Source organism: Castor canadensis, chromosome 13 (assembly GCF_047511655.1).
Source record: "Castor canadensis chromosome 13, mCasCan1.hap1v2, whole genome shotgun sequence".
In the NCBI taxonomy this organism is placed as follows: domain Eukaryota; kingdom Metazoa; phylum Chordata; class Mammalia; order Rodentia; family Castoridae; genus Castor; species Castor canadensis.
This window is the reverse complement of record NC_133398.1, coordinates 106,999,680-107,024,505: the sequence shown is the minus strand read 5'-3', so window position 1 is coordinate 107,024,505 and position 24,826 is coordinate 106,999,680. Positions and strand designations below refer to the sequence as shown.

Below are 24,826 nucleotides of genomic sequence, written 5' to 3'. Positions count from 1 at the left end.
CTCTGTGATGAATGTCATTGGGATTTTGATGGGAATTGCATTAAACATGTAGATTGCTTTTACTGTGTTAATTCTACCTATCCATGAGCACAGGAGATCTTTCCATCTTCTGTAGTCTTCCTCAATCTCTTTCTGAAATTCAGGGGTTTGTAATTCTCCTTGTAGAGGTCATTCACATCCTTTGTTAAATTTACTCCTAGGTATTTGATTTTTTTAAGGCTATTGCAAATGGAATTGTTTCCATATATTCCTTCTCAGTTTGTTCATTGTTGGTGTATAGAAAAGCTAATGATTTTTGTAAGTTGATTTTGTATCCTGCCACCTTGCTTTAGCTGTTGATGGTGTCTCGGAGTTTTTGGGTAGAGTTTTTTGGGTCTTTAAAGTAAAGAATCATATCATCTGCAAATAGGGATATTTTGACAGTTTCTTTACCTATTTGTATTCCTTTTATTTCTTCTTCTTGCCTAATTGCTCTGGCTAGGAATTCCAGTACTATGTTGAATAGGAATGGGGATAGTGGGCACCCTTGTCTCATTCCTGATTTTAGGGGAAATGGTTTCAGTTTTGCATCATTAAGTATGATGTTGGCTGTAGGTTTATCATATATAGCCTTTATAATGTTGAGGTACTTTCCTTCTATTCCTAGCTTTCTTAGAGCTTTTATCATGAAATGGTGTTGGATCTTGTTGAAGGTTTTTTCTGCATCTATTGAGATGATCAAGTGGTTTTTGTCTTTGCTTCTATTAATGTGCTGTATTACATTTACAGATTTACATATGTTGAGCCACCCCTGCTTCCCTGGGATGAAGCCAACTTGGTCATGGTGAATGATATTTCTGATGTGTTTTTGGATTCAGTTTGCCATTATTTTATTGAGGATTTTTGCATCAGTGTTCATTAAGGAGATGTTCATTAAGGAGATTGGTCTCCTTTTTATAGGTGTCTTTTTCTGGTTTAACAAAAGACATGGAAGCCAAAAATCAATGAACCAATAAAGAAGTGGGCAACTGAACTAAACAGAACTTTTTCAAAGGAAGAAGTCCAAATGGCTAAAAAACACAGGAAGAAATGCTCACCATCCCTTGGTCATAAAGGAAATGCAAATCAAAACCACACTAAGATCCACCTCATTCTAACAAATGTTGATGAGGACACAGGGAAAAAGGAAACCTCATACACTGCTGATGGAAAACAGTAGGGAGGCTTCTTTAAAAAAACTAAACATAGCTCTGCCATATAATCAAGCAATACCACTCCTAGGGATATACCCAAAGGAATGCAACTCAGGTTACTCCAGAGGCACCTGCACACCCATGTTTATTGCAGCACTATTCACAATAGCCAAGTTATGGAAACAGCCAAGATGCCCCACTACTAATGAATGGATTAAGAAAATGTGGTATTTATACACAATGGAATTTTACTCAGCTACAAAGAAAAATGAAATTTTGTCATTTGCAAGTAAATAGATGGAACTGGGGAACATCATCTTAAGCAAAGTCAGCCAGGCTCAGAGGATCAAAAACTTACATGTTCTTCCTCATATGCAGATTATAGACCCAAAACAAATGCAGTAATATTATTGGACATGGGTCACACACTAAGGGGAGAATGCACACGGGAGGAATAGGGAAAGGGAAGGAAACCTAAAACTTTAATGTAGTTGAAGTGCCCACTGTAGAGGAGCAAATAAAGTAATCTTAAACTGTCAGAGACCACTATGGGAAGGGGACCAGAAAGTATAGAGATGAACTAATGTGGGTTGCAATACACATATGCATGGAAGCAATGCTAGGAATCTCTCTAGGTTATCTCAAAGTAGCAAAAATGCTATGTCTTTCTTATTAAAAAAAAAAGAAAAAATGCAAGAATTATCCTGGAAAGTATAAAACATTGAAAGAAAACAAAGATAAATAAACAGAAAGCTATGCCAAGACATGGGTTGTAATAATGTAAATAAGATGCCAGTATATCCTAAGTTGATCTGCAGATTCAATATGATCTGTCAAAATCCCAGCTGGATTCTTTCCTGAAACTGACAGGCTGAATTTTTAAAAATTCATATGGAAATTCAGGGTATCCAGAATAGCCCAAATAATCATGAAAAGGAACAAATTTGGCTCATTCACACTTCCTGATGTCAAAACTTGCTATGAAGCTATAAGTAACACCGTGATATGGCCTAACAGAAGACATGTAGATCAGTGGGGCGGCATTGAAATTCCAGATATACATACAGACCCTTATAATTAAAGTCAATGAGTTTGACAAGTGCCATGACAATACAGTTGAGGAAAGAGTAGCCTCTGAGACTACCAGACGCATGCACACACAAAAGAGTGAAACTGGACCACTACTCCACAAATGCAAAAAAAATGTACCTTAAATGCATTATAGACCTTGTGTAAGAGCTAAAACTCTATAACTCTTAAACCATGGGAATAAGAAAAACTAGATGAGTTGGACTTCATCAAAATGATAAAAAGAACTTTCATAATTCAAAAAGCTCCATGAAGAAAGTGAAAAGATGATCCAAATAGTGAAAGAAAATGCTTGCAAACCATTTATCATATAAGGGTCTAGTATCCAAAATCCAAATTATATCAAGAACTCTTACAGCTTAATTTAAAAAAGACAAATAACCCAATTAAATAATGGAGAAGGCAAATAAGTGGATTTTCTTCACCAAATCTGTGCAAATGGTCAATAAACACATGAGAAAAAGTGGGGTAGCATAATTTAGAAATGTAAATTAAAACCACCAGGAGACATAACTTTACAGTCACTAGGATACCTATTATGCACATGTGTGCATTAAATTGACACCATAAGTATATATATTTATGAAGTACAGTATGATATTTTAAGACATAGATACACTGTGTAGAATCATGTCTGTAAGTGGCACATCTGTCATTACAGACATACATCATTTCTTTGTATTGGAAACATTTAAAATCTTCCCTACCAGCTGATTTGAAATACTCAATTAATTATTGTCACTCATAATTTTGTAGAATCACTGTAATTTATGAGAAAAAAATCTTGGTGAAGATGTAGAGATACTGAAACTCATAAATTGCTCTTGGGAATATAAAACAATGCAGCTGTTTTGGAGGAAAAAAATGGCATGGATTGGGGATGTAGCTCAGTGGTAGAACTTTCACTTTGCATGCACAAGATCCTGTGTTTGAATCCCAGCACTGAAAAAAATTGATAGTTCCTCAAAATGTTAAAGATGAAGTTATCCTAAGACTAAGCAATTCTACTTCTGGGGTTATATAAAGTGAAAATATGGTGTCCATACAAAAACTTATACATGTGTCTTCATAGCATTATTCACAAAAGTCAGAAAGCAGAAACAGCCCAAACGTTCAGCAGTTAAAAAGATCAGTGAAATGTGTCACATTCATACAATAAAATAGTCAACAATAAAAAGGAATGTTATATTTATAAGTTTCACAACTTGTGTGGACCTTGTAAGTATGCTAAATGAAAGAAGCCAATCACAAAAGACTACACACTATACAACTCCACTAAAATGAAACCTCCAGAAGAGGACTGAGAGTAGATTGGCAGTTGCCCAGGCTTGGTTGTTGGATACAAACAGAGAGTGGCCTCCACCTGGGCATGGACCTGGGGGAGGGGAAGACAGGGATAATGAAAGTGCTCCAGCGTTGACCGTGGTAGTGGTTACCAGGTCTGGCAATACCCTAAGACATGGAATTTTATGCTTTAATTGGGTCTATTTCATGGCATATGGATTATATCTTAATAAGAATGTTTTGAAAAATTAGCCTCTTAGAGAAAAGTTGGAACCCTAAGCTGAGGGCAGGTGTCTTTAAAGTAGTATAGATTTTAACTGAACAACTAGTATGTAAGTCTAAGATGAAAATCCTTTAGAGAATTTCATGAAATCTCTAGATGTTATTCACTTCTGGGTTTTGCGTATGTCAGGGTCTGCCACCTTTCTCTCTCTCTCTCTTTTTTTTTTTTCCAACTTTACTTTTTTAAAAAACTTAAAAAGTGAAAAATCAGAACAAGGAAATATTTCACTATATCTCCCAGGATATTCAAAGACTAGATCCATTCTTGAAATATTCCTAAAGTAAGACTTTGTACTTCTATTTTGTTTTCTTTTAGAGATTTCTGCCTATTTTGAGACTGGCTCTTCAGTGACCTATAATATTCAAGAACATTACACCTTGAGCAAAAACACCAGCTCCTCCGGTCCTTCTTCACGGAGGGGTGTGACACTGTCCAGGGAGACCATCACACTGAGCTTCCGGACCACACAGACTCCAAGCTTATTGCTTTATGTGAGCTCTTTCTATGAGGAATACCTTTCCGTTATCCTGGCCAACAATGGTGAATATCTTTCATGACAAAAAAGAAAACATGCAAAAACACTGAATTAGAAAAGCAGGACTGTAATGACATGGGTCTTTCTTACAAGGAAGAAAATCACATACCTTTCAATGTCTTTAATTTTTCAGTCCCATCCATAACAGTTATCAGTATTTCAAGATTAAGTTAAGATGCTTTTCCCTACGACAAGCTTTATAATTTTATAGATTTGACATGAAATTACACTTATTGATAGGGTGTCTTTAATACTATGCAATGTTGTAAATCTGTTTTACAGGTCATTGTGAAATAAGATATCTGGATATTTGGTCCATCCCCTGCTCATTCTAGGTTAGGTAGAGGAACATTACCTGGATGGCACAATAAAACTAAATAAAAGCCAATTTCCAACACCAACTGATAACCACAGCTGTTCTTTCTCTCCTCAGTAGTTAAGAAACTAATTAGATTCTAGCCACATAAGAAGACAAGTGAAGTGACCGTCCCTCAAACAATGGCATGTGGGCAGTCCCAGGCTTTCACAGTTGGACAACAGGCCAGACTTTAAGTCTGCTAGGTAGAGAGTCAGGACAAAAATTTAATTTATGGAAAATCCTATCAAATCAGGATTTTAGAATAAGCTGTAGTAGTAGTGGGTAGTTCGGGGGTGTCTATGTAGGTGAGTAGTGTGTGTTAGGCTGGGCTGTGGTTCCACATGGAGCACCTGCCTAGCAAGTGCAAGGCCAGGACTGCCAAAAACAAGGCTTATTAAAGTTTTTATAAGTGTAGAAACATAGCGTTTTATCATTTCATAAAATATCCTAGTCGTAATTTAGATCTGAGTCTTCATATGCGTAACTTAAGCCTTTTCATTTGAGAAACTGCTTATTAGCAACACATTTAATCTTGACTTTTAAAAGTAGTGTAACTGGACTCAGGGTTTGGCACAGGGATAGTCACTGTTCCAGAAGAGGTGACTGTTGGGTACATCCAAGTTGGTGTACTAAACAGATTCAAAAATGAATTCAGCAAGTAAGAGTGAATGTGCTCTAGAATCTACATTGAGCCTTTTGCAGAATACCATTCTGATCTTCAATGTCACTCACTTTCCTCTTCAGGAAGTTTGCAGGTTAGGTACAAGCTAAACAGACACCAGCATCCAGATGCTTTTAACTTTGACTTTCAAAACCTGGCTGATGGGCGCCTTCATCAGCTGAAGATGAACCGGGAAGAGGCCGTGGTCTTTGCAGAGGTAATGTGGGAACTCCAAGTCTAACAATGAGTAATCCGATGCAACAATTTGGCAATCAGTTTTAACAAAAGAGCAACCTACTTGGTGTTGTGTTCCACAGATCAAGAATGAAAAGCCAAATCTAACCAGGGTTGAGGGAGGGGAAGTTGGTATTTGCTTTCTTTAACAATGATTCTGTCAAGACCATGGTTACTCTTTGGCCTTTTACAATGACAAGGTGTCATTCATTAAACTTTATTCAGTAGGGACATGTCTAGTTTTACATGGTGACTACTGGTGGAATTAGTTAATATTTCAGCAGGAACCTGTCCTCGTGATTATTTAAAAACAGATACTATATCTACTGAAACACAAGGTTAAGAAAGCAAAAAGAATCTCACTGAAATGGAAATAAACAAAATAGACCTGAGTCAGAAGAGAATGAGTGAATAGCCACTGGCATTTGGAGGAGAATATATTGTCTACGGCCATAGCACCCTGACCATGCCCGATCTCATCTGAAGAAGAGCATGGTTTAAGCCTGAACATAGCACTCCATGTTTTGGCTATATGTGACAATTCTCTCCCAGAGAATATGTTTTTAAGTTTAAAACACCTGATTCCATCTTTTTGTGGAGTCTGCCAATTACAGACATCTTATGAAAAAGAGGGAGGGTGCTGATGGCTTTCACAAGTTGTTTATAAGCCAGCCTTCCATTCTAAATGTCATTTGAAGGTGATTTATTAAAGCTTTGTCATAGTATTTACAAGTCATTCATTTTTGTCATTCTTTTCCTGGCTTTTCTGTTTCCTTATCATTAAAATTTCACCTCTTTCTGATGTTTGCTCCCTATGGGACACTTTGTAGGTTAACCAGAGTGCAAAGAAACAAGTTATCTTGTCCTCAGGGACAGAATTCAACGCTGTCAAGTCTCTCATATTGGGGAAGGTTTTAGGTAAGTGGAAGAAAGAGCATTTCTTTCAAAAAAATCAGATTGCAAGCATCGTGTCACAAACTCTGGAAGTGCTCATTATGCTGAGAGAGGCTCCTTGTTTTATTTTAATACTAACTCCACAGTGAGTGACAATCTAAGTACAAATTGTACTTTTGTCTGAGTACTCATGTAATCATGAGCAGAGCTGTCTGGGAGATGAGCACAGGTTCCCCTTGAAAACTCCTGGCCCGTACCTTCTCACTCAGCAATCATCCATCACCAGTCATGGGCTCTTCCTAACACTTCTTGGTAAGTGAACTGTCATCAAAGCAGGCACACAGTTTCAACATCAACTCCAGGGACTTCCGTTCAGTGATAAAACTACCTTTTGTTGATGAGGAAATGTTAATTTCTTCAACAGAGGAATACAGCTTGAACTCTGCCCATGCCCTGCCCTGCATGGCCTGATACTTCTGTCTTCAGTGATTCCCAACAGGAGAGACAATGCACATCACCAATATCTGTCACACAGCTAGAAACAGGTAGTATTGGTCTATGAAACTGCAAAAAAAAAAAAAAAAAAAAGCATTCTTCAAAGCACAGCTTAATATCATAGTAACCAAGGAGAGTAATCTTTCTGTAAAGATGAAGAGGATCAGAAATTAGAACAATAGTATTCATTACATAAATTCTTGTTGCCTTCCAAGTAAATAAGTACATGGAGTGAAAGATGTTAATGTTTTATTGAAGGACAGTATATTCAAAGACACGAAACTTAGGGTATAAAAATTTAAAGAAATAGGCATGGTAGCACACATCTGTAATACCAGCACTTGGGAGGTTAAGGCAGGAGGATCTTGAGTTTGAGACCAGCCTAGACTACATAGAAAGACTGTGTCTCAAAAACAAAACAAAAGAATTTAAGTTGAAATTGAGCAGTGAAGTATCTAGTCTGAAGCAGCTGGCCTCAGAGAATTACAAATACTCATTTTACCAGGGGTAGATAAAACAGAGATTAATAAAACATTTCATATTTTGGACATCTATATTTTAGGATGGGTTCTGCTGTAAGTCTTTATCTACTTTCAGATTATTTACTCTTTATACCAAGTCCATAATTTCATATTCAAATTTAGAGTTATACAGAAAGTATTTTTATTCTTTTAACAGTAACACAGACCACCAAGTTGGGAATAGAGAAGCCACTAATTTTCCAAAGAAAGTTATTCAAAGTGTGCAGCGCTACATCATCAACATTCATTCTCATAGTGCTGTGTGTCGTTGACTTATCCATTCGTTGAAAAATATTTGGTGAGCATTTGCTCTGGAAGCACTCATTATGCTGAGAGAAGCTCCTCATCTTATTTTAATACTAACTCCATAGTGACTGACAATCAGGATACACATTGTCACCAAGGAAGTATAGAGATAAGAGTGACCCTACACTCAGCCTCATAAACTTGGAGATTAACTGTGAACATGGGCTAGTGTGTGAGCAAGTGCCATAAAACTACACCCACGGTCAATCTAATTTATTATTACTTAATATGCTGTGATTTTCTTGCCATGTCCAACAGTCTAACTTAATGAAGACAATTCAGGTTGATTTTCTCAAGGTCAATTCAGTGTAAACATGCTGAAATGTAAACTCTAGATTTTAGATGTTCTTTACATTTTATCAGAGATGTAGTCAAAGAATGTGAAAACTTAAAATACTTCAGTCCAGTCAGGCTGACCTATTATTTTTGTTAGGCTTTTTTTTCTCCAGTGACTTTGGTATTTTATTCTTTTGATTTTGCTTCTTGTGTGTTTTTAAACCACAAACTTAAAAAAAAAAGGAATCAGAACAGAGAGTATAGAAGCTGAAGATATATCTCTGTGCTTTCTCCCAGAAGATATCCACAGTTTGTAAAGACTCACACTTCAATACGATTATACTTCTATGAGAATGCCAACTAATTTTGATAACTAAATATTTCTGGAAATAGTCTTTTGAGTTGTATAAGATGTCACATAAGACATGTGGCTTTCACATTTTAAACTCAATCTATGTATTTTTCATTAGTTTTATGAAATGGTATTTTGCTTCATTTAGAATGGACGTTATATATTGAGTCTGGGGTTCAATTTTACATTACACATAAGCTAAATCAGCCTGTAATTAATTGACTTATTGATGCTGGCAGATGACATAAGACTCCTGGCTCAGAGACAAAGGACTGACTGTGAGTCCTTTGAGCACTTGCCATTTGCATTATTTCTCCCAAGTCCTTAAGTTTTGTGGTTCATGGTGGGGCTCAGATGACTACTGCACCTGTGTCAGAGGAACACGGAGCTTGGGGAATGCACAGACTCTGTATGCAGTGAGCCAGTTTAGTCTTTTTCCCAGAGGGAAAGATGGCATCACCCCTCAAGATGGCTGGCTTCAAACACAGACTTGAGAAATGGCCTGGGTAGAGTGCTGACGGGGCTCACAGATCTTGTTTTACCCAGCAAGAACACAAAAGAGTTATCCACAGCCCACAGGCAGCTCACTTCTCTCAATATTGCTGAGCAAAAACACATAAAAAATAACAGATTTTACATTTTTCCAAGAAAGATCAAAGACTAATTATATGTTAATCCCTCTGTATCTCATCTGTAAAATCAAGAGGGTAGACTAAATAATTGCTAAGGTTTTCTTCAGTGGAAAACTGAGGTTTTCTAATTTAACTTTTTCACTGGGAGTCGGTATGGATCACAGATGTTGGGAAGTGTCTGAAATTGTAAGCCATCGAGACTGAAGCTATCCAATAGACCTTTCTGTGGTGATGAAGATGTCTTCTTTCTCTGCTCTCCTACATAGTCCTGAGCCACATCTGGTTTTCACACACTTGAAACGTGGCTATTGCAGCTGAGGGACTGAGTTTTTAATTTTATTTAATTTGCATATTTGAACCACATGTGGCTAGTGTCTTCCATATTATAAAATGTCAAAAGCTGTCAATCTACTTATGCATTTTTTTCATTTTCAACCAACTGGCACCCTATTGTGAAGTCAAGACACTGTCAGTTTGGCATGACAGTGGACTAGGAAGGCAGCCCTCTTTCAAATATTTTTTCTACCTTCTCAAGTGCTAATATTTCAAATTCTAGAACAGATGTAGGGATCCATTGCTTTGATACAATGTCTTTCCTTCCCCTAGGAGTGTTCTAAGAAACCAAACCAGGTATTTGTGCGAAAGTAAATTTACTCAAGAGTAGGCTTTAGCCATATGCTAGTGACTCACACCTGTAATCTTAGCTACTCAGGAGGCACAGATCAGGAGGATTGAGGTTAGAGGCCAGCTCAGGGAACTAGTTCATGAGATCCTATCTCAAAAATGCCCAACACAGAAAAGGACTGGTGGAGAGGCTCAAGTGGTAGAGCACCTGCCTAGCAAGCATGAAGCCCTGAGTTCAAAGCCCAGTGCACAAAATTAATTAATTAATTAATGAGTAGGCTTTGATGGAGGAGAGAATCAGAAGGCATCCAGGTACAAGACCAGTGGGGTGAAGAAAACATGGAACGAGGAGTCCAGATGGGTCCACATTGTAAATTAAAAGAGCGAAACTGAAAGGTTTGAGCATTATCACCTTGTCACGGAACTAGGGAGGTCCTGTGCATGTGTCACTACAGTGAGACATGATTTTTCCAAATACTTTTCTAAATATTTTTTCTGTTGAGAAATAGTTGCTATCAGTGCTGGCTTAAAGTTGGGGGTACAGGTTGGGCAGTGGCTCAAGCCTGTAACCCTAACTCCCCGGGAGGCAGAGGTAAGGAGGATGGGGCAGCACCGGAGAGTGGGGGAAGTTCATGCAACCCCACCTCAACCAGTGCTGAGCACGGAAGGTGAGTGCCCGTCATCTCAGCTGTGCCGGATTTAGGATGGCCTGGACATAAAGCAAGAACCCCTGCCTCAAAAATAACCACCATAAAAATAACCACTGGTGAGGTGGCTCAAGTGGTGGTGAACAGTGAGCACAGCTGCCTAGCAACGTCCCTGAGGTCAACATCCAGTATGTCAGTTGTGATTGATCGACTGCCAGTGTAGAGTAGGCAATTTAATTTCTTCCTTTCTTTCCGATTTCCCCTATTTTAAAAAAGCATATCTTATGATCATTTTCAATTTAAGTCATTTATTGAGGCATGGGAAAGTTCTGTTCTGTCTCATCACCTCCAAATTAAATTCAGCATTCAGCATTTGTGAGAAAAAGAAATCTCCTCTAAAATTCTGTGACACCTTTCTAGACATTTAATGTGAAATCATTTTGTGAAGCATCATGTCAAAATAAAAGCAGTCTGACACTTGGCACAATGGCAAAGCAGACTTTATTTAGGGCTACCTCAATGGGTGCAAGAATTACTGGAGTGGGGTTTTGCAGTAGAAGAGAGAGAGAGTCAAGTTATAAATACAACAAGAAAAAGTGAGATTTATAGCCAAGGAGGTGGTGGGGAGTGGTCAGTAGATGGAAAATTACTAAGAGGGCAGGTCATTCTTACTTCCTGACCTGACAGGAGTCTTGGCAAAGACAGGTCAGGCTAATCAGACACCACCTTGAGGATGACAATTAGATATTGACAGTGGAGGATTCTGGGTAAGCCAGACTTGACAGGAGTTTTGCTAAATTGAGCAAGGCAAAGACCAAAGGTTGGGGCTAGCTGAGCAGAGGGCCTAAGAATGCTGACTAAAGTGTGATCAAGGGGTGAGAATTTGCCAATGGTGTCAAAGTCCATTTTTTTGAAAAAAAATTTTTATGAAGATTCTTAAAATAGAAGAAACAAAATAGAAAAAAGTACATAAATATAAGGGGAAGTGGTCATTCTGGTGAGGAACTAAATGTACTTGAGTAAAATCAAAGGGGAGTGGTGGTGAGGATTGAGAGAAGAAAGAATTAAGCAGTTGTCATGCCTTACCTGCCAGGAAGAATAACTAGGAGGTTAGACGGTGAGGTGGCACGTACTGGTTCATCTCACTGATGTAAGTGGGGGAGAGATGGACGAATGGTCTTGCTGGGAAAAGTGTCATGTTTTCATGCAATGTAAAAGACTGCTTTTGTTTGTGGGTCTAGAAATGAGACTTTCAAACAAAAGGGAAATGTAGAATGAGAAGGAAACCCAATGAACCACCAAAACAAAGGAAAATGATGAAATAACCTTGTCAAATAAATAGTGTAAGATCAAAAGAAGTCAAATGTAGATATTTTTATGCTAAATGTGAATAAACCAACCTATTAAGTTTAAAAATAGTTAAACACACCTACAATGATGAAAAAGAGGAGCTGTGCCAAGAAGTAGCAAGGAACAGCTAATACAAGTAAGAATGCAATGGAGCTGGGTGGCAGTGGCTCACGCCTGTAATCCATGCTACTTGGGAGGCTGAGATTGGGAGAACCAAGGTTCAAGGCCAGCCTGGGCAAATCATTCATGGAACCTTATCTCCAAAATAACCAGAGCAAAATGTATGGGAGGTGTGGATCAAACAGTAGAGCTCCCGCTTTGCAAGTGGGAAGCCCTGAATTCAAGTTCTAGTCCCCTGGCCACCCAAAAAGAATGCAATATTACTATCAGAGAAAATAGAATTCAAGATTAGAAGAACTGAGTAAGCTGAGCAGGAGCATTATCTGGTGAGAAAGGTACAATTTATTTAGAGAATATAAAAGTCATTAATACATCAGAAAAACAGCAGTTGAATAAAATAAGCAAAAACAACTAAATAGAACTCCAGCGCTCTGCTCTCACCCCCACAAGTCACTTTGAAATAGAAATAAGGACACCCTTAGGCACAAGAGATGTCAGGTAATCACACCGTTACCTCATAAAACTGTTACCCACTAAGAGTGTCCCCCTCCCTTGTCACGTGGAATGTGCCTGTCCTGTTCCCTGATCACAGGAGACAAAAACCCATCAGCTGTGGTGTAATGTCAGGAAGTCTCCCAGGACAAACTGGCCACAGCTCTTTAGCTCACATGGAAAAATCTTCTGAGCCATGAGCAAGAGAGGTTTTTTTCCCCTGGTAGTACTAGGGTTTGAACACAGGGCCTCATGCTTGCTAGGCAAGCATTCTACAACGTGAACCAGAGATTTCTTTTAAAAGAAATCTTCATGACTAACAAAAATTGCCAGACCCCAACAACTGGGCCAGACATCCTGAATCTCCTGCCATCCATGTGGCCCCATTTCCTCCATCCTCCCCCTTTTCCTTTCAATTAAAACTGCCTGATTGTTTTATTTCACTGATAGCTGAGATGAGACCAATGTTCCCTGTGACTGATATGATATCAACTTCACTATAATTCCTTGGTGTATTGACTGAGACCCATTAAAAATCAACTCTTGGATTTATCAGTTCTATTGGCATGTTTTTCAGAGGTACTGGGGTTTGAACTCAGGGCTTCATGCTTGCTAGGCAGGCGCTCTACCATTTGAGCCACTCCTCCAGCCCTTTTTTGTGTTGGGCATTTTCATATTTTTGAGATAGCGTCTCTCCATCTAGTTGCCTAGGCTGGCTTTGGACTTGATCCTCTGCCTTCTAAGTAGTAAGGATTATAGGTGTGAACCACCAGCTCCTGACTGATCTAGTTTTTAGCGTATCTGTATTACAACAATGTATAATTTTATTAGTGAAACTCTAGTTGAGTTCAGGATTTTCGTATTTGCATTTTTTGGTGTACGGGATATTGAATTCAGGGCTTTGTGCTTGCTAGGCCTGCTGTCTACCTTTTCAGACATGCCTCCAGCCCAGGACTGTCTTTCATTTTTTGGTGGTACTAGGGTTTGAACTCAGGGCCTCACACTTGGTAGGCAGGTGCTCTACCACTTGAGCCACCCCCTCCCGCTACTGAGTCCCATTAAAAGTGTCTTAATGATCTGGTTTTTAAAAATTAAATTAATTAAGATGTTGTTTTTTGTGTATATGGTACTGGGGTTTGACTTCAGGGTTTTTACTTTGAGCCACTCCACCAACCCTTTTTTTTTTGTAATGGGTTTTTTGGAGATAGGGTCTCAGGAACTATTTGCTGGGGGCTGGCTTCAAACCCTGATCCTCCTGATCTCTGCCTCCTGAGTAGCTAGGATTACAAACACGAGCCACCAGTGCCCCATTGAGAAGAGGCGCCCCATTGTGCTGTTGTTAATGGAGTCATCTTTTTTGCATTTGAAGGCACTAGGGCCATGAAGTCTTGGCCTCTGTTTTCCTGATTTAGGGAAGGGGGAAGGGGTGGAATGGAACTAGAGGGGCTGCGGGGTGATCCCAGGTCCCTGCCCCTGCACCCTAAGGCTTGTCCCCTTCCTTCTTGTGCCCGCAGAGCCGCTGGACGCAGCTGTGGACCCGGACACGCGGCGCGCGGCCGCGCGTGGCTTCACAGGCTGCCTGTCGTCCGTGCGCCTAGGGCACGCGGCCCCGCTGAAGGCCGTGCTGCGCCCAGGCGGACCCGCCCTCGTCACCCTCCAAGGCCACGTGGTCCCCGCGGCCCGCTGTGAGGCGGGGACCCTGCCCCGCCCAGGCACGCGCGAAGTGGCGCCCCGGCTCGCGGGGGGCGCAGGTGCGTAGACACCGCTCACCCGACCCCGCGTGCCCTGGTCGCTCGGGTCCTTGTGCTCACCAGCCCTCTTCTGCCCTGTGTCGCCCTCCCTTTTCCTGCTCTAGGTCACTCGGGGCCATCGGAACGGGAACAGCCCTTCCTAAATGCAGACAGAAGCGACTCTGGGGTCATCGGAGGTAACAGGGCCCAGACTGGTCCAGTCCTTTGGCATTGCTGTCCGGTGGCAATGACTTATGTAATGGAACAATGTGCCCAAAGTCAACACTCCAGCGCGAGGTGAAAGGGATGGATGCGCTATGTATGACATCTGTGCAATCTCAGCTTCCCTAGTGTGGGAATTCCCACTGAAACACAGTGACAAAAGAACAGCTTCATTTGCGAAGTAGCTGTCTTCCTCAGGATGTCCCGACCATTGCTTTGTAATTATGCTGAAAGCAATGCAAAACTCACCTTTATGACACTTTTAACAGTGGCAATTTCTATTGTGGAGATGCGTCCTGTGACAATATTTCACTTAAAAGATTTAAAGTGCATTACTTTTAAATGCACAACTCCGAGTCACTCTGTGCAAATGCACAGCAATAGCCACTGTGCATTTCACTTGAAATTTTTCCCCTCCAAAGTGACAGAAAACCCTTCATTATAAAATTCTCAGTAAATTTCTTTCTGAGCATATTAACATTCTACCACTAGCTCAATTTTTTTCTCTTCGAAATCAGTAAAATGCAAAATAAAAATGCATGACCCAATGATGAACAGAACTTTTTAAACTTTTCTGTGGGAATATGGTCAACACTTTTGTGTTAAATTTTAAGCCAAATCTAATGCTTAATAAATCCTGATTTTTTGGGAACATTTTTATGACAATGCAAAAGCAGTTTCAATGTGCTCATGTTTTCAGAATAGCTTCCAAGTCTTGCCAGTGTTTGCACAATGTCAGAGTGACTGCCTGGCCTTCCTGTCTTTGGAATTTCATTGCTTTTGGTCAAGTGTCACTGGCAAGACTTTTGAAATGCAAAGGTTTTTGCTGTTAAATAGTAGGTCCCAGAAGCATTCTACAACCCTGAGCCAGTCTCATCTGGTCCCTGAAGGAGGTGAGGGAATGAATCCTGTGTGGAAGGCAGAAAGGGTGGGTTTCCTTCCCTAGCAGTCACCTGCCAGAGATACAAATTCATGCCTTTGTGAACTATCGTGAACTTCCTGTGTGGACAGCAAAAGCTGTCCTTACACATATTCATCAACTTTTGCATAGATGTGACTGCTCATTCTTGGCTAATAGAACTACTGTAACAGTTCTGTGGCCTGGCCTTGTGTCTTAGCCTTGTGTCTGTGAACTAAAACCTAAAATACTGGGAAGTTTTGGGGAGGGTCTCTACGGAGACTCTGGGGAGACCCTGGCAGCCTCTCCGTTGTCCTTATTTACTAATTTAGAGCGTAACAAGGTTGAGGTCACTGCCAGGATCCAGTATATTAAACATTTACACCTGGCTCTTTCAAATGATCCACATTTGACATAAAATAAACTTCATAAATACCCCTGTAATATTTTTGGTAATAAGGTTTGATTACATGTGTTATACTAGTGCATTTTGAAAGTATATTATCATAAAAATATTTAAAACAATTTCATTAAAATGTACCCATTTAATTATATTAACAGTAATTACTGGATACTTTTAAAATAATGTAAAACTTTCCACCTGTTAACTGTCTTAGAGACTTGTATATGTTTGTACTTTCAAATCTAGAAACACTCACTGAAACCCAACTATCTAGAAAACAGGCCTGTTTCCAAAATGTGATACAACCATGTATTGTAAACCACGTGGCCTTAAAAATTCCTGAGTTTCTTTAGTAGCTCCAATTTAGAATATAGTAGGTGGTTGGCTTATTCTAACTAACTTATTAAACTGGTGTGAGCAGAGGCCCCTGAGGGCTTTACATTCTGACTTTGTGTTTCTCTGTCTTTGCTGCAGGTGTGATAGCAGTTGTAGGATTTATTTTGCTCTGCACTTCTGCCATAGCCATACACATTTACCAACAGAAAAAGTCACCCAAAGAAAATGAGTCAAAGGTCTCCAAAGAAGAAGAGGGCTAGGACTCCTGGAAAGTGAACTCAGTGTGGACACAGTCAGTGAGAGTCAGAAAGAATGTGTCCATGGTTGGCCACTGTGTCTGATCCGCCTCTGTGTCTGTCCTGTTGCCAGTGCTGTCAACTGCTCCTGACATACAGCCTGGGGCTCTAGGAGGCCCTTCACACCTTGCAAGTGACCCCAGTCCACTATCATTTACTTGTAACAGTGAGTTAGGGGTGGTCATTAGTCAACATTGGAATTCTCTTTTCCAAAACAGAGATTTAATTTGTGTAATAGTTGTGAATTTTAGCTGAGAAAACAAATAGCCATGAAGATTTGGGCCTGCCTGATAAAGGGGACAGGACTTTCGTGCAGGTGTGAAAGACAAAATCCAACTCTAGGGGTTTTCCTTACTTGGGAGCTTACCTGGGGTCCCTTTATTGTTCGCTGCTGGCATTTGGAACACAAGAAATGCTTTTTTTTTTTTTTTTTTAAGAAGTGCTTTCTAGGTCAAGCTCACCTGCATTCCCATAATCCTGGAATCCAGACCCAAGTGACCTACCAAAAAATTAATTGTGCTTTTGCTTTCCCTGTTTGGTAATGGAGACAATGCATTGGGTTGGGAGTATTATTATTTTGGATGTATTGTTTTTTCTAACTGACTGTTTTTAATCATTTTGATAAATTTTAGCGTTAAATCAATATTGAATGTGTTAAAATTTTTAATATTGAATTTTGTAATGGAACATAACAGTGGTAGAAAACAAAGTGCAGAGAGGATATCATCTAAGAGAGTTTGCCTATTTTCCTTTGTAAATTGTAAGTATAGGTTTTGTAAGTTGTGATTATGTTTTTAACTAAATTTACAATGAGATATAAACACTGCTTCTTCTACTGAGTTATCCTTTATTTATAGCAATAATACTTGAGCAAAAATATAATTCTCAACTTATTTACCACAAAGATTGAGAGATGATGTCAATTTTTCTTTATCATTCTGTATCTTTTTTCTAAAGGTTGTTACTGACATACTTTTTAATTTATTAAGAAAATCACCTTAAAGAAGAGCTGCAATTCCTTTTCCAAATTTTGAATTGCTGTAGGCATAAATATTGTACATTATTCTCTAATTGCTCTTTGACTATAAACTCACTCCAAGGAAAGGCAGCATTTATGTGATCTGTATTACATCTGCCATTCTAATCACAGGTTTATGATCACGGGGCCAAATCCTCACAGATTACCCCAAATTTAATATATGCAATTAACTAGAACATAGTTCATTAAGGTTTATGGACACAGGAAGATGGCAGAGGAGTGAAATTAATCCTAGGTAGACAGTTCTAGGAAGAATGAGAGGGTGGTTATTTGGTAATTGCATGGAACAGCCATTGGTTTAGATAAACCAATCGCACAAGAACAATTGTGTGACACTCTCCAGATCCCAGATCCCAGCTGCCTGCCAAGAACTAATTAGGTCGCACAGTTTATCCACACCAGGGCAAATTGGAAATACACCAATTGAGCACTGCTATTATAATAATTGACTTTTCACCTTATTTGTGTTATTTTTGAAAGAATGAATATTGTGCCTGTTTCTTAAGTCTGCTCCTAGAGAGTGATCTCAGAAATATTCTCAGAACACTTCATCTGGATGATGTCTAAGTGGATGGTGAAGGATTTTTACTTCTGCATTGCTCTCTTAATGCAGTAATACATGATGGACACCCCTTCATGGATAACAGATGATCTGAGTTTCTCCTTTTTCACAAAAGAGCTGTTTAGGATGGGGCAGGATTCAACAAAGATATAGTACATGTACTGTGTAGTCAGTGTAGACATCATGTCATCACTAAAACTTAGAGACTTATTTTATTCCATAGAAGGTAGCTGGAATTTTCTAGAAGAGGATAAACACCACAGCCTGTTGCTCTACGTGTCTTGTAAGAGAAGCTGAAAAATGAAACTGGATCAAACATCACCCACCATCAGTTTCTGTGCTGACATTTATACTTTATCTTTTTATTTGAAAATCAATTTTGCTTTGGAATATGGCAAGCAAATTATTTTAAAGAAAGATGTATGAAATTTAAATTATGAAATTTGTGTGTTTTTTCCTAGTTTCTACAAAATGTGCAGATAAATGCATTCTGTACTGGTTTGTGCATTTATTTATATTCCTTGTGTATTTTCAGATTATTATGCTGCTTCTCTTTATGATCTGATATTTATCATCTGGTAAAATTTTCTTTCTAAATTATTAAAGGAAAGATGAAAAAAATAAATCTTTACTAATTGCTAGAAGTAAAAATATGGATGAATGTATATAATTAAACTTTGGTCATAGGGCAAGCATTTAATGGTCAACTGATTTAAAGTCTATATTAAGACTTTTCTTTGATGTGGCAGAGAAATCAGTCATTAAACATTCTTTGGATCATAGACAGTGGTTGCAAATAGCACCCTTCTATGATATACAATTAGAAGTATAATGATTTCTCAAATAAAAAAAGAAAATATTCTTCATTTGAGAAGATTTTTGACTGTTAAAAACTACAAAATTCTAATATTAAAAATAGAGTATTTAATATGACACTAAAGACTTATCGCTGACATAGGTGAATGGGATTATCATGATATTGTGGCCCACATTTACCTCAGGAAGTCGCTCTAATTCTTCATTATTTCCTAAGACTCATCACTGAAACATAAACTTGACCTACTATGATTGGAGTTAACATTAACTGATGGCCTGTTCCAGCCATGTCTCCATCACTATGAAGAGTCACAGGGCAGTCAATGTGTTTTTCTTAAGACCCTCATAGTCATGGAGATGGGGTAGAAAAAGCCACGCAGTGAGATTGTTTTTAACTTGCTTTCTCAGTTTTATAGGTGAGGAAGCAAAAACAAAGGAAGAAAGACTTATTTCTCCAAGGGACAATACTTACTTGGACTAAACTCCTGGCACTTTGCAGTCCACTATGACTGTGGAGGCCTCTCGACTACCCAGTGTTATTTAGCAGAGCGGAAGAACATGCTAGGTCTCCTGATACCCAGCTTCACTTGGCCAGTAGTTTGGGGTCTGTGTTCACTCCTTTGTGAAAAAGCACTTGATGGAGAAATGGGCTGTGATAGCTCGTTAATAAAATGCTACTTCATCTTGCAGACCTGGAAGGCAAGCAGCTGCACCTTTTGTTTAGGTTATTCTGGAATCTACCATGTAACCGACACAAATAGATGATTAAAATATTCTTGAAATTGGAGAAGGACCAAATGGACACGTTTTTCTAGCTTTACAATTATTTTTAGTATTTTCAGTCTAACATGCTCATGTTAGGGGATCTGGCATTTCAGTAACAGCTTGGCACTTAGTTAAAGAGAACATAATGTTTGATCCAGGGGCAGGCCATTCTGAACTGAGAGTAAGGAGCTTCCTACCATGGGAAGCATGGTAATCCTAGCTGCCTTCCTTCCATCCATGCTGTTCTAAAAGCTGCATGTCCTTTGACTTATGACCTCTCAGCACCATGATGAGAGAGGCATTGTGTCAACTCCTACTGTGTTTCTATTACAACTGTTCTTGTCATATGGTTATACTCTTGTTATATTGACACATTGTACTTGAATATATTTAGGGGGTACATAGTGATGTTATAATTTTGTAATATAATGTGGAAGGAAAGTCTGTCATTCACGACATGGATAGAATTTAGAGAACATTATGCTAAGTGAAGAAAGTGAACACAGACAGACAGCACTGCACTTCTCACTTAATTGTGAAACAGTCGAGCTCACAAACAGAGAGGAGAGTGGTGGCCAGAAGCTGGGATGGGAGAAATAAAGGGGTGTGAGGAACAGTACAAAGCCTCTGTTGGATGGGATAGGAAGAAGAAGGTGCCTCTCCCTCCCTGCCTCCATCCCCTCCTTCCTCTCTCTCTCTCTCTCTCCTCCTCCTCCTTCCTCCTCCTTCTCCTTCCTCCTTCTCCTCCTCCATCCTCCTCCTCCTCCTCCTCCTTCTCTCTCTCTTTCTCTCTCTGACTGAACCTTCCCACTTTACTAGGAAGATGAAGCCCAAATGTTCTTGCAAAAAAATGTTCAATATTTGAGATGATGAGTTTGTTGGTTGGCTTGGCTTCACACATTTTAAATCAAAACATGATTAGTTGGTGGTCTAACCTACTATCTCATTGGACAACTGGGTGGGATGGAAGTTTTCTTAAACACTGTTTGAGCACTTTATGTCACATGGTAAAACCACATTAACAGAGCTCTGTAGACTGCAGAATATATGATAAATACCTGCAACTCACTCTTAAGACTGATGACCTTTTTATCAATGCAGCACTGTACTTCATAGAGAATCAGATTCAGTGCTATTTGCAATATTCCAGATTAACACCAAGCCTCAGTTTTGAAATGAAATGAAATGTATGTAAATGAAGGCACACAGAATCCTTGAAATATAGCTGTTAATTTGAGTTTTCTGTTGTTGTTCCATATTGTTCTATTGATCCATAGTCTCTGGATGTAACCCAAGCTAGCCTCAAACTTCCATCCTCTTGCCTTAGCCTCTAAGTGCTGGGATTACAGGTGTGATCCCTAGACCAGCTAAGTTGAGTTATCTATTGTTCATAGTTATTTTAAAGAAGAGATAGAATTAATAATTCATCAACTAAGAGTGAAAGCTGCTTTAAATTTCTGTAACACCAAAGTAAAAGTTTCTGATTTTCCAACTTTGACCAGATTGCCTTCAAATGTCACTCATTATAAGGATAGAGACTGGATTTTATTTTCCTTAAATATCCAATATCTGGACAGTGAAATACCACATTAATATAACATTGGGTAAATGAATAAATGCATGCATTAATGAAATGACATATTGCCTAATTTTTGCAAATAACTAAGAATGTGACTAAAAGAGGAGGAAATCTACCCTTTGGGACAAATATAACTGGAGATAATCTTTTTAGGATATGATAATTATAAAATTCCAGGGACTCTTAAATCATTTACATGTATAAAGTCACTAGATCCTCAAGCAAGTCAGTGAGGCGAGTTACTAATATTGTTTCCATTTTTTATGAGCATACTGAAGCAGAGTTAATTTAAGTAACTGGCCTGGGGTCATTCCCTTAAGGTGGGCTTTGAACCCAGGCAGTCTGGATCCTGCTTGACTCTAGCCCCAATCTCTTCAGCAGTGGTACCATTGTCTCTCATAGAGATATTCTTTGTGATTATTGGAGTAATGGCCACAAAGAAAATCTATAAAATACTAGTCCAGAGAAATAATTCTGAATGCATGAAATTCCTTTGTAGAATCCCTTTGTCTTATTTCCTTAACACTTGAAATACTTTATGTCAAGTAAGTTCATGGTTAAAAAAATATTAAAGAACATCATAAATCATATTATTAGTTGCCGTTCCATCACTGTAATGAAATACCTGAGAAAATTAGCTTACAAAGAGAGGTTTATTTGGGCTCACAGTTTTAGATGTTCTAGTCCAAGATGAGGCAGACCCATCATTCTGGGTTTCTGGTGGGCCACACCGAAGGGCAATGGCAGAAAACATGTGGCAGAGGAAACTCACTTCATGACAAAGAAGCAAAAGAGAAAGAGAAAGGGACAGAAGTCCCACAGTCCCCTTCAGGGGCACAGCCCCAGTGATTTAGGACATCTCACAAGCTCCCCCTGCCCCATCAGGAGACACTCATCTTCCAATAGCTCTGCCCTAGGCACCAACTCGTCAACACAGGAAGCTTTGGGGAAATTCAACATCCAAACTATAGCATCATCAAATTCTTTCTTAAGTATGTACAGTTTAATTGTTCAAAAGGTACTTTTTGGAATGAAAAATGGGGCATAGTTTGGATTTTATAAGACAACTTGAAGAGTGGTAGAGCTCTGAAAGAAGACATGTTTCTGATTGGCTACAATTAAATAAAGCTTATGAAATTGTCCTAATTTATAATATAGCATAAAGATTTTAAGCATTTTACAAATACTTCATGTGAAAGCAAAGAGAACTAAAAACGTACACAGGGAAAATTTGTGATTAAGAATTTTTTGAGTGACAATCCTTAAAAGAAGATTAAATTGTTTTCAATATTTCTTTCATTTTCAATTGCCAAGTCATTTCATTCACATTTTTAATGAAGGTTCTGGAAATTCTGGCATAAAACCAGAAGATGGAAACATTAGCCAAAGGTTGATTTATTATGGAAAAGAGTCACCCAGTTTACTACTGTAGCCAAGGGAACATTAATGAAGTTATTTACTCCCAATTAGCCAAGTATAAGACACTCAAAGGCCAAAGAACCAGAGAAATAGAAAACAATTTTCTAACACATTATTAAATCACTTTTCTGGAATGGGCAGGAGTAGGGTTGCCACTGGGGTTCACATTAATGCTAGGAGGCAGACCATAAAATCTAGAATCAATGGCAGAATTTAAAGCGGAAGACTCTGACATTAATATGTCAGTTACACAGGTATAACTGGATAGCACAAATACTTGTTGGGTTTGGTTGGTTAGTTTGGTTTGGTTTTGGGTGGCACTGGAGTTTGAACTCATGGCCTTGCACTTGCTAGGCAGACACTCTACCACTTGAGCCACTCCATCAGCCCCAAATATAACTATCTTACCTCATGGCTGAGGATCTCCATGGAATTGCATTTCCAAAATAGAACCCAGCCATCAAAAACAAATGAAAAGTCCATTGGAGTCTTAAAAGCCATGTGAATTATAAACAGAGAAAAAGATTCTTAGTGGTGAGAAATAAGTTACACATTCCAGGATTGCTCAGGTGTTCTGTCTCCACTTGAAGACTACAACACACACAAAATGGTAGCTGGGTCATTTCTTTGGGCATGCAAACGGATATAACTACCAACAACATCTTAGCTCTACCTGCAATTCTTATACCATAGATGGACAGACTGAACTACCGCTGTCTGTTTCTTACAGTTCTGGAGGCCCAGAAGTTCATGATAAAGGTCCTAGTTACTGACTGGATCTGCTTCTGCCTTCTCATTCTGTGCTCATGCCTTCCCTCACTGTTTGGGCATGGAACTAAGGAATCTCTTCCCCTTCTCCTACAAGGGCACTAGTCCCATCAGGAGGGCCCTACCATCAGGACCCAATCTAAACCTAATTATCTCCCAAATGCCCCGCCTCCAAATACCACCACAATGGGAGCTAGGGTTTCAATGTGAGGTTTTTGGAGAGACCAAACATATAGTTCATAAACTGGAATTACAGTTAGTCTCACTAAATGACATTTCCTCTTGGGGGAGACCCTATGAAAAAGTTTGAAAGCTTTGACTTCTTGCAAATGATCATTTGGAATGACAATTGGTGTTATTGCTCATAAACGAATAATCTGAAGATGCTTAATAACATGTCTGTCTTTCCCCACTTGGATGCATAAGGAGATCCTTGCATCCTGGGGATCACTGTGTTTGCCTCTGCCTTCTCCTAGTGAGTGCTCTGCCAGCAGGCAGGAAAAGAGGGGTTTCTACTGCAGTGAAAGCTGCACCTTTTATGTGAATTCTTACAGTTTCACAGGAAGGCAGCTCTTTCAAAAGGGCACAACATGAAGAATTGGACTGAATTCAGGTATTGGCACAAACTCAAATGGAAATGGAACTATGTGAAAATCTGTGGTTTCTTTGTTTTTGGTGGTACTGGGGTTTTGAACTCAGAGCTTCATGCTTGTGAAGCAGGTGCTCTACCACTTGAGCCATGATTCCAATCTTTTTTGCTTATTTTGGAGATAGGGTCTCTCTTTTTGCCCAGGCTGGCCTGGACCAAGATCCTATTTTATGCTTCCTGCTGTCACTGGATGACAGTTGCACACCATCATGCCCACATTGAGATGGGGTTCAGCCTGGCAACCCTCCCTATTCAGCCTCCTGTGTGCAGTTTGGGATGACAGAGCATATTGGTGGGGATGGGGTCTCATGAGGTTTTGTCCTGGCTGGCCTCAAAACAGTGATCTGACTGATCTCAGACTCCTAAAGTAGCTAAGATTCAGGTGTGTGCCACCAGCACCCTGCCAGTGCCTATGGTTTTGATCCTCCTATTTCTCAGTGTTTCTAAGTGCTGTAGAAAGTTCTAGAAATGTTGCCATATTTTCACCACAAGAGTCTGCTTCTGTCTTCCCAGGGAGGGGCTCTTCTCAGAAGATTGTGTGACACATGCAAAAACATGTGTGTGAGAGGATGGAGGGTGAAGCCCCTGGAGGCAACGTTCAGTGGACTGCGGGTGTGGGAGTCAGTGGGTAGGAAGTCACTGAGACATGTTCTGTGGGGTGTCTGAGGGGATCCCCAGTGAGATTCACTCCATAGTGAATAACATCTCAGAGCCGTGACTCTTCACAGAATGAATTGCTGATGCAGTTATTGGATCCTTGTGCTTGTGCCCTTCCACCATGGTGTGGAAAAGAGGTTGAGGTTGCAAGTCCTGTACCTCACATTTGGTTTTGGCAGGACATCTGTCCACCTCAGGCTGACAAAGTCTACAGAAAAGAGCAGGCCAGTTACAGTCCTTATCACAGGTATAATGTTCTGTTTTTGTCTTTGTAATCTGAACCAAATTAAAAACTCACTGCCCGTGTAAGGGTTCCAGGCAGTTAAAGTGCACAAAAAGTGACTGTAATGAAATTAATGGAG

At 39.4% G+C, this 24,826-nt stretch overlaps 1 protein-coding gene across 1 annotated transcript in view; it reads left to right on the top strand.

Moving 5' to 3' along the window:
- The window catches only part of LOC109675963 (contactin-associated protein-like 3), a 203,046-nt gene extending 184,664 nt beyond the window's left edge, over positions 1–18,382 (top strand). Inside the window, exons 19-24 of the mRNA XM_074052428.1 lie at positions 4,144–4,368; positions 5,466–5,599; positions 6,447–6,534; positions 13,840–14,076; positions 14,181–14,252; positions 16,053–18,382. Of these exons, the coding sequence (XP_073908529.1) occupies positions 4,144–4,368; positions 5,466–5,599; positions 6,447–6,534; positions 13,840–14,076; positions 14,181–14,252; positions 16,053–16,174 (878 nt within the window). The 3' untranslated portion in view covers positions 16,175–18,382. The remainder of the gene's footprint in view (positions 1–4,143; positions 4,369–5,465; positions 5,600–6,446; positions 6,535–13,839; positions 14,077–14,180; positions 14,253–16,052) is intronic.
- Positions 18,383–24,826: the final 6,444 nt, after the last annotated feature.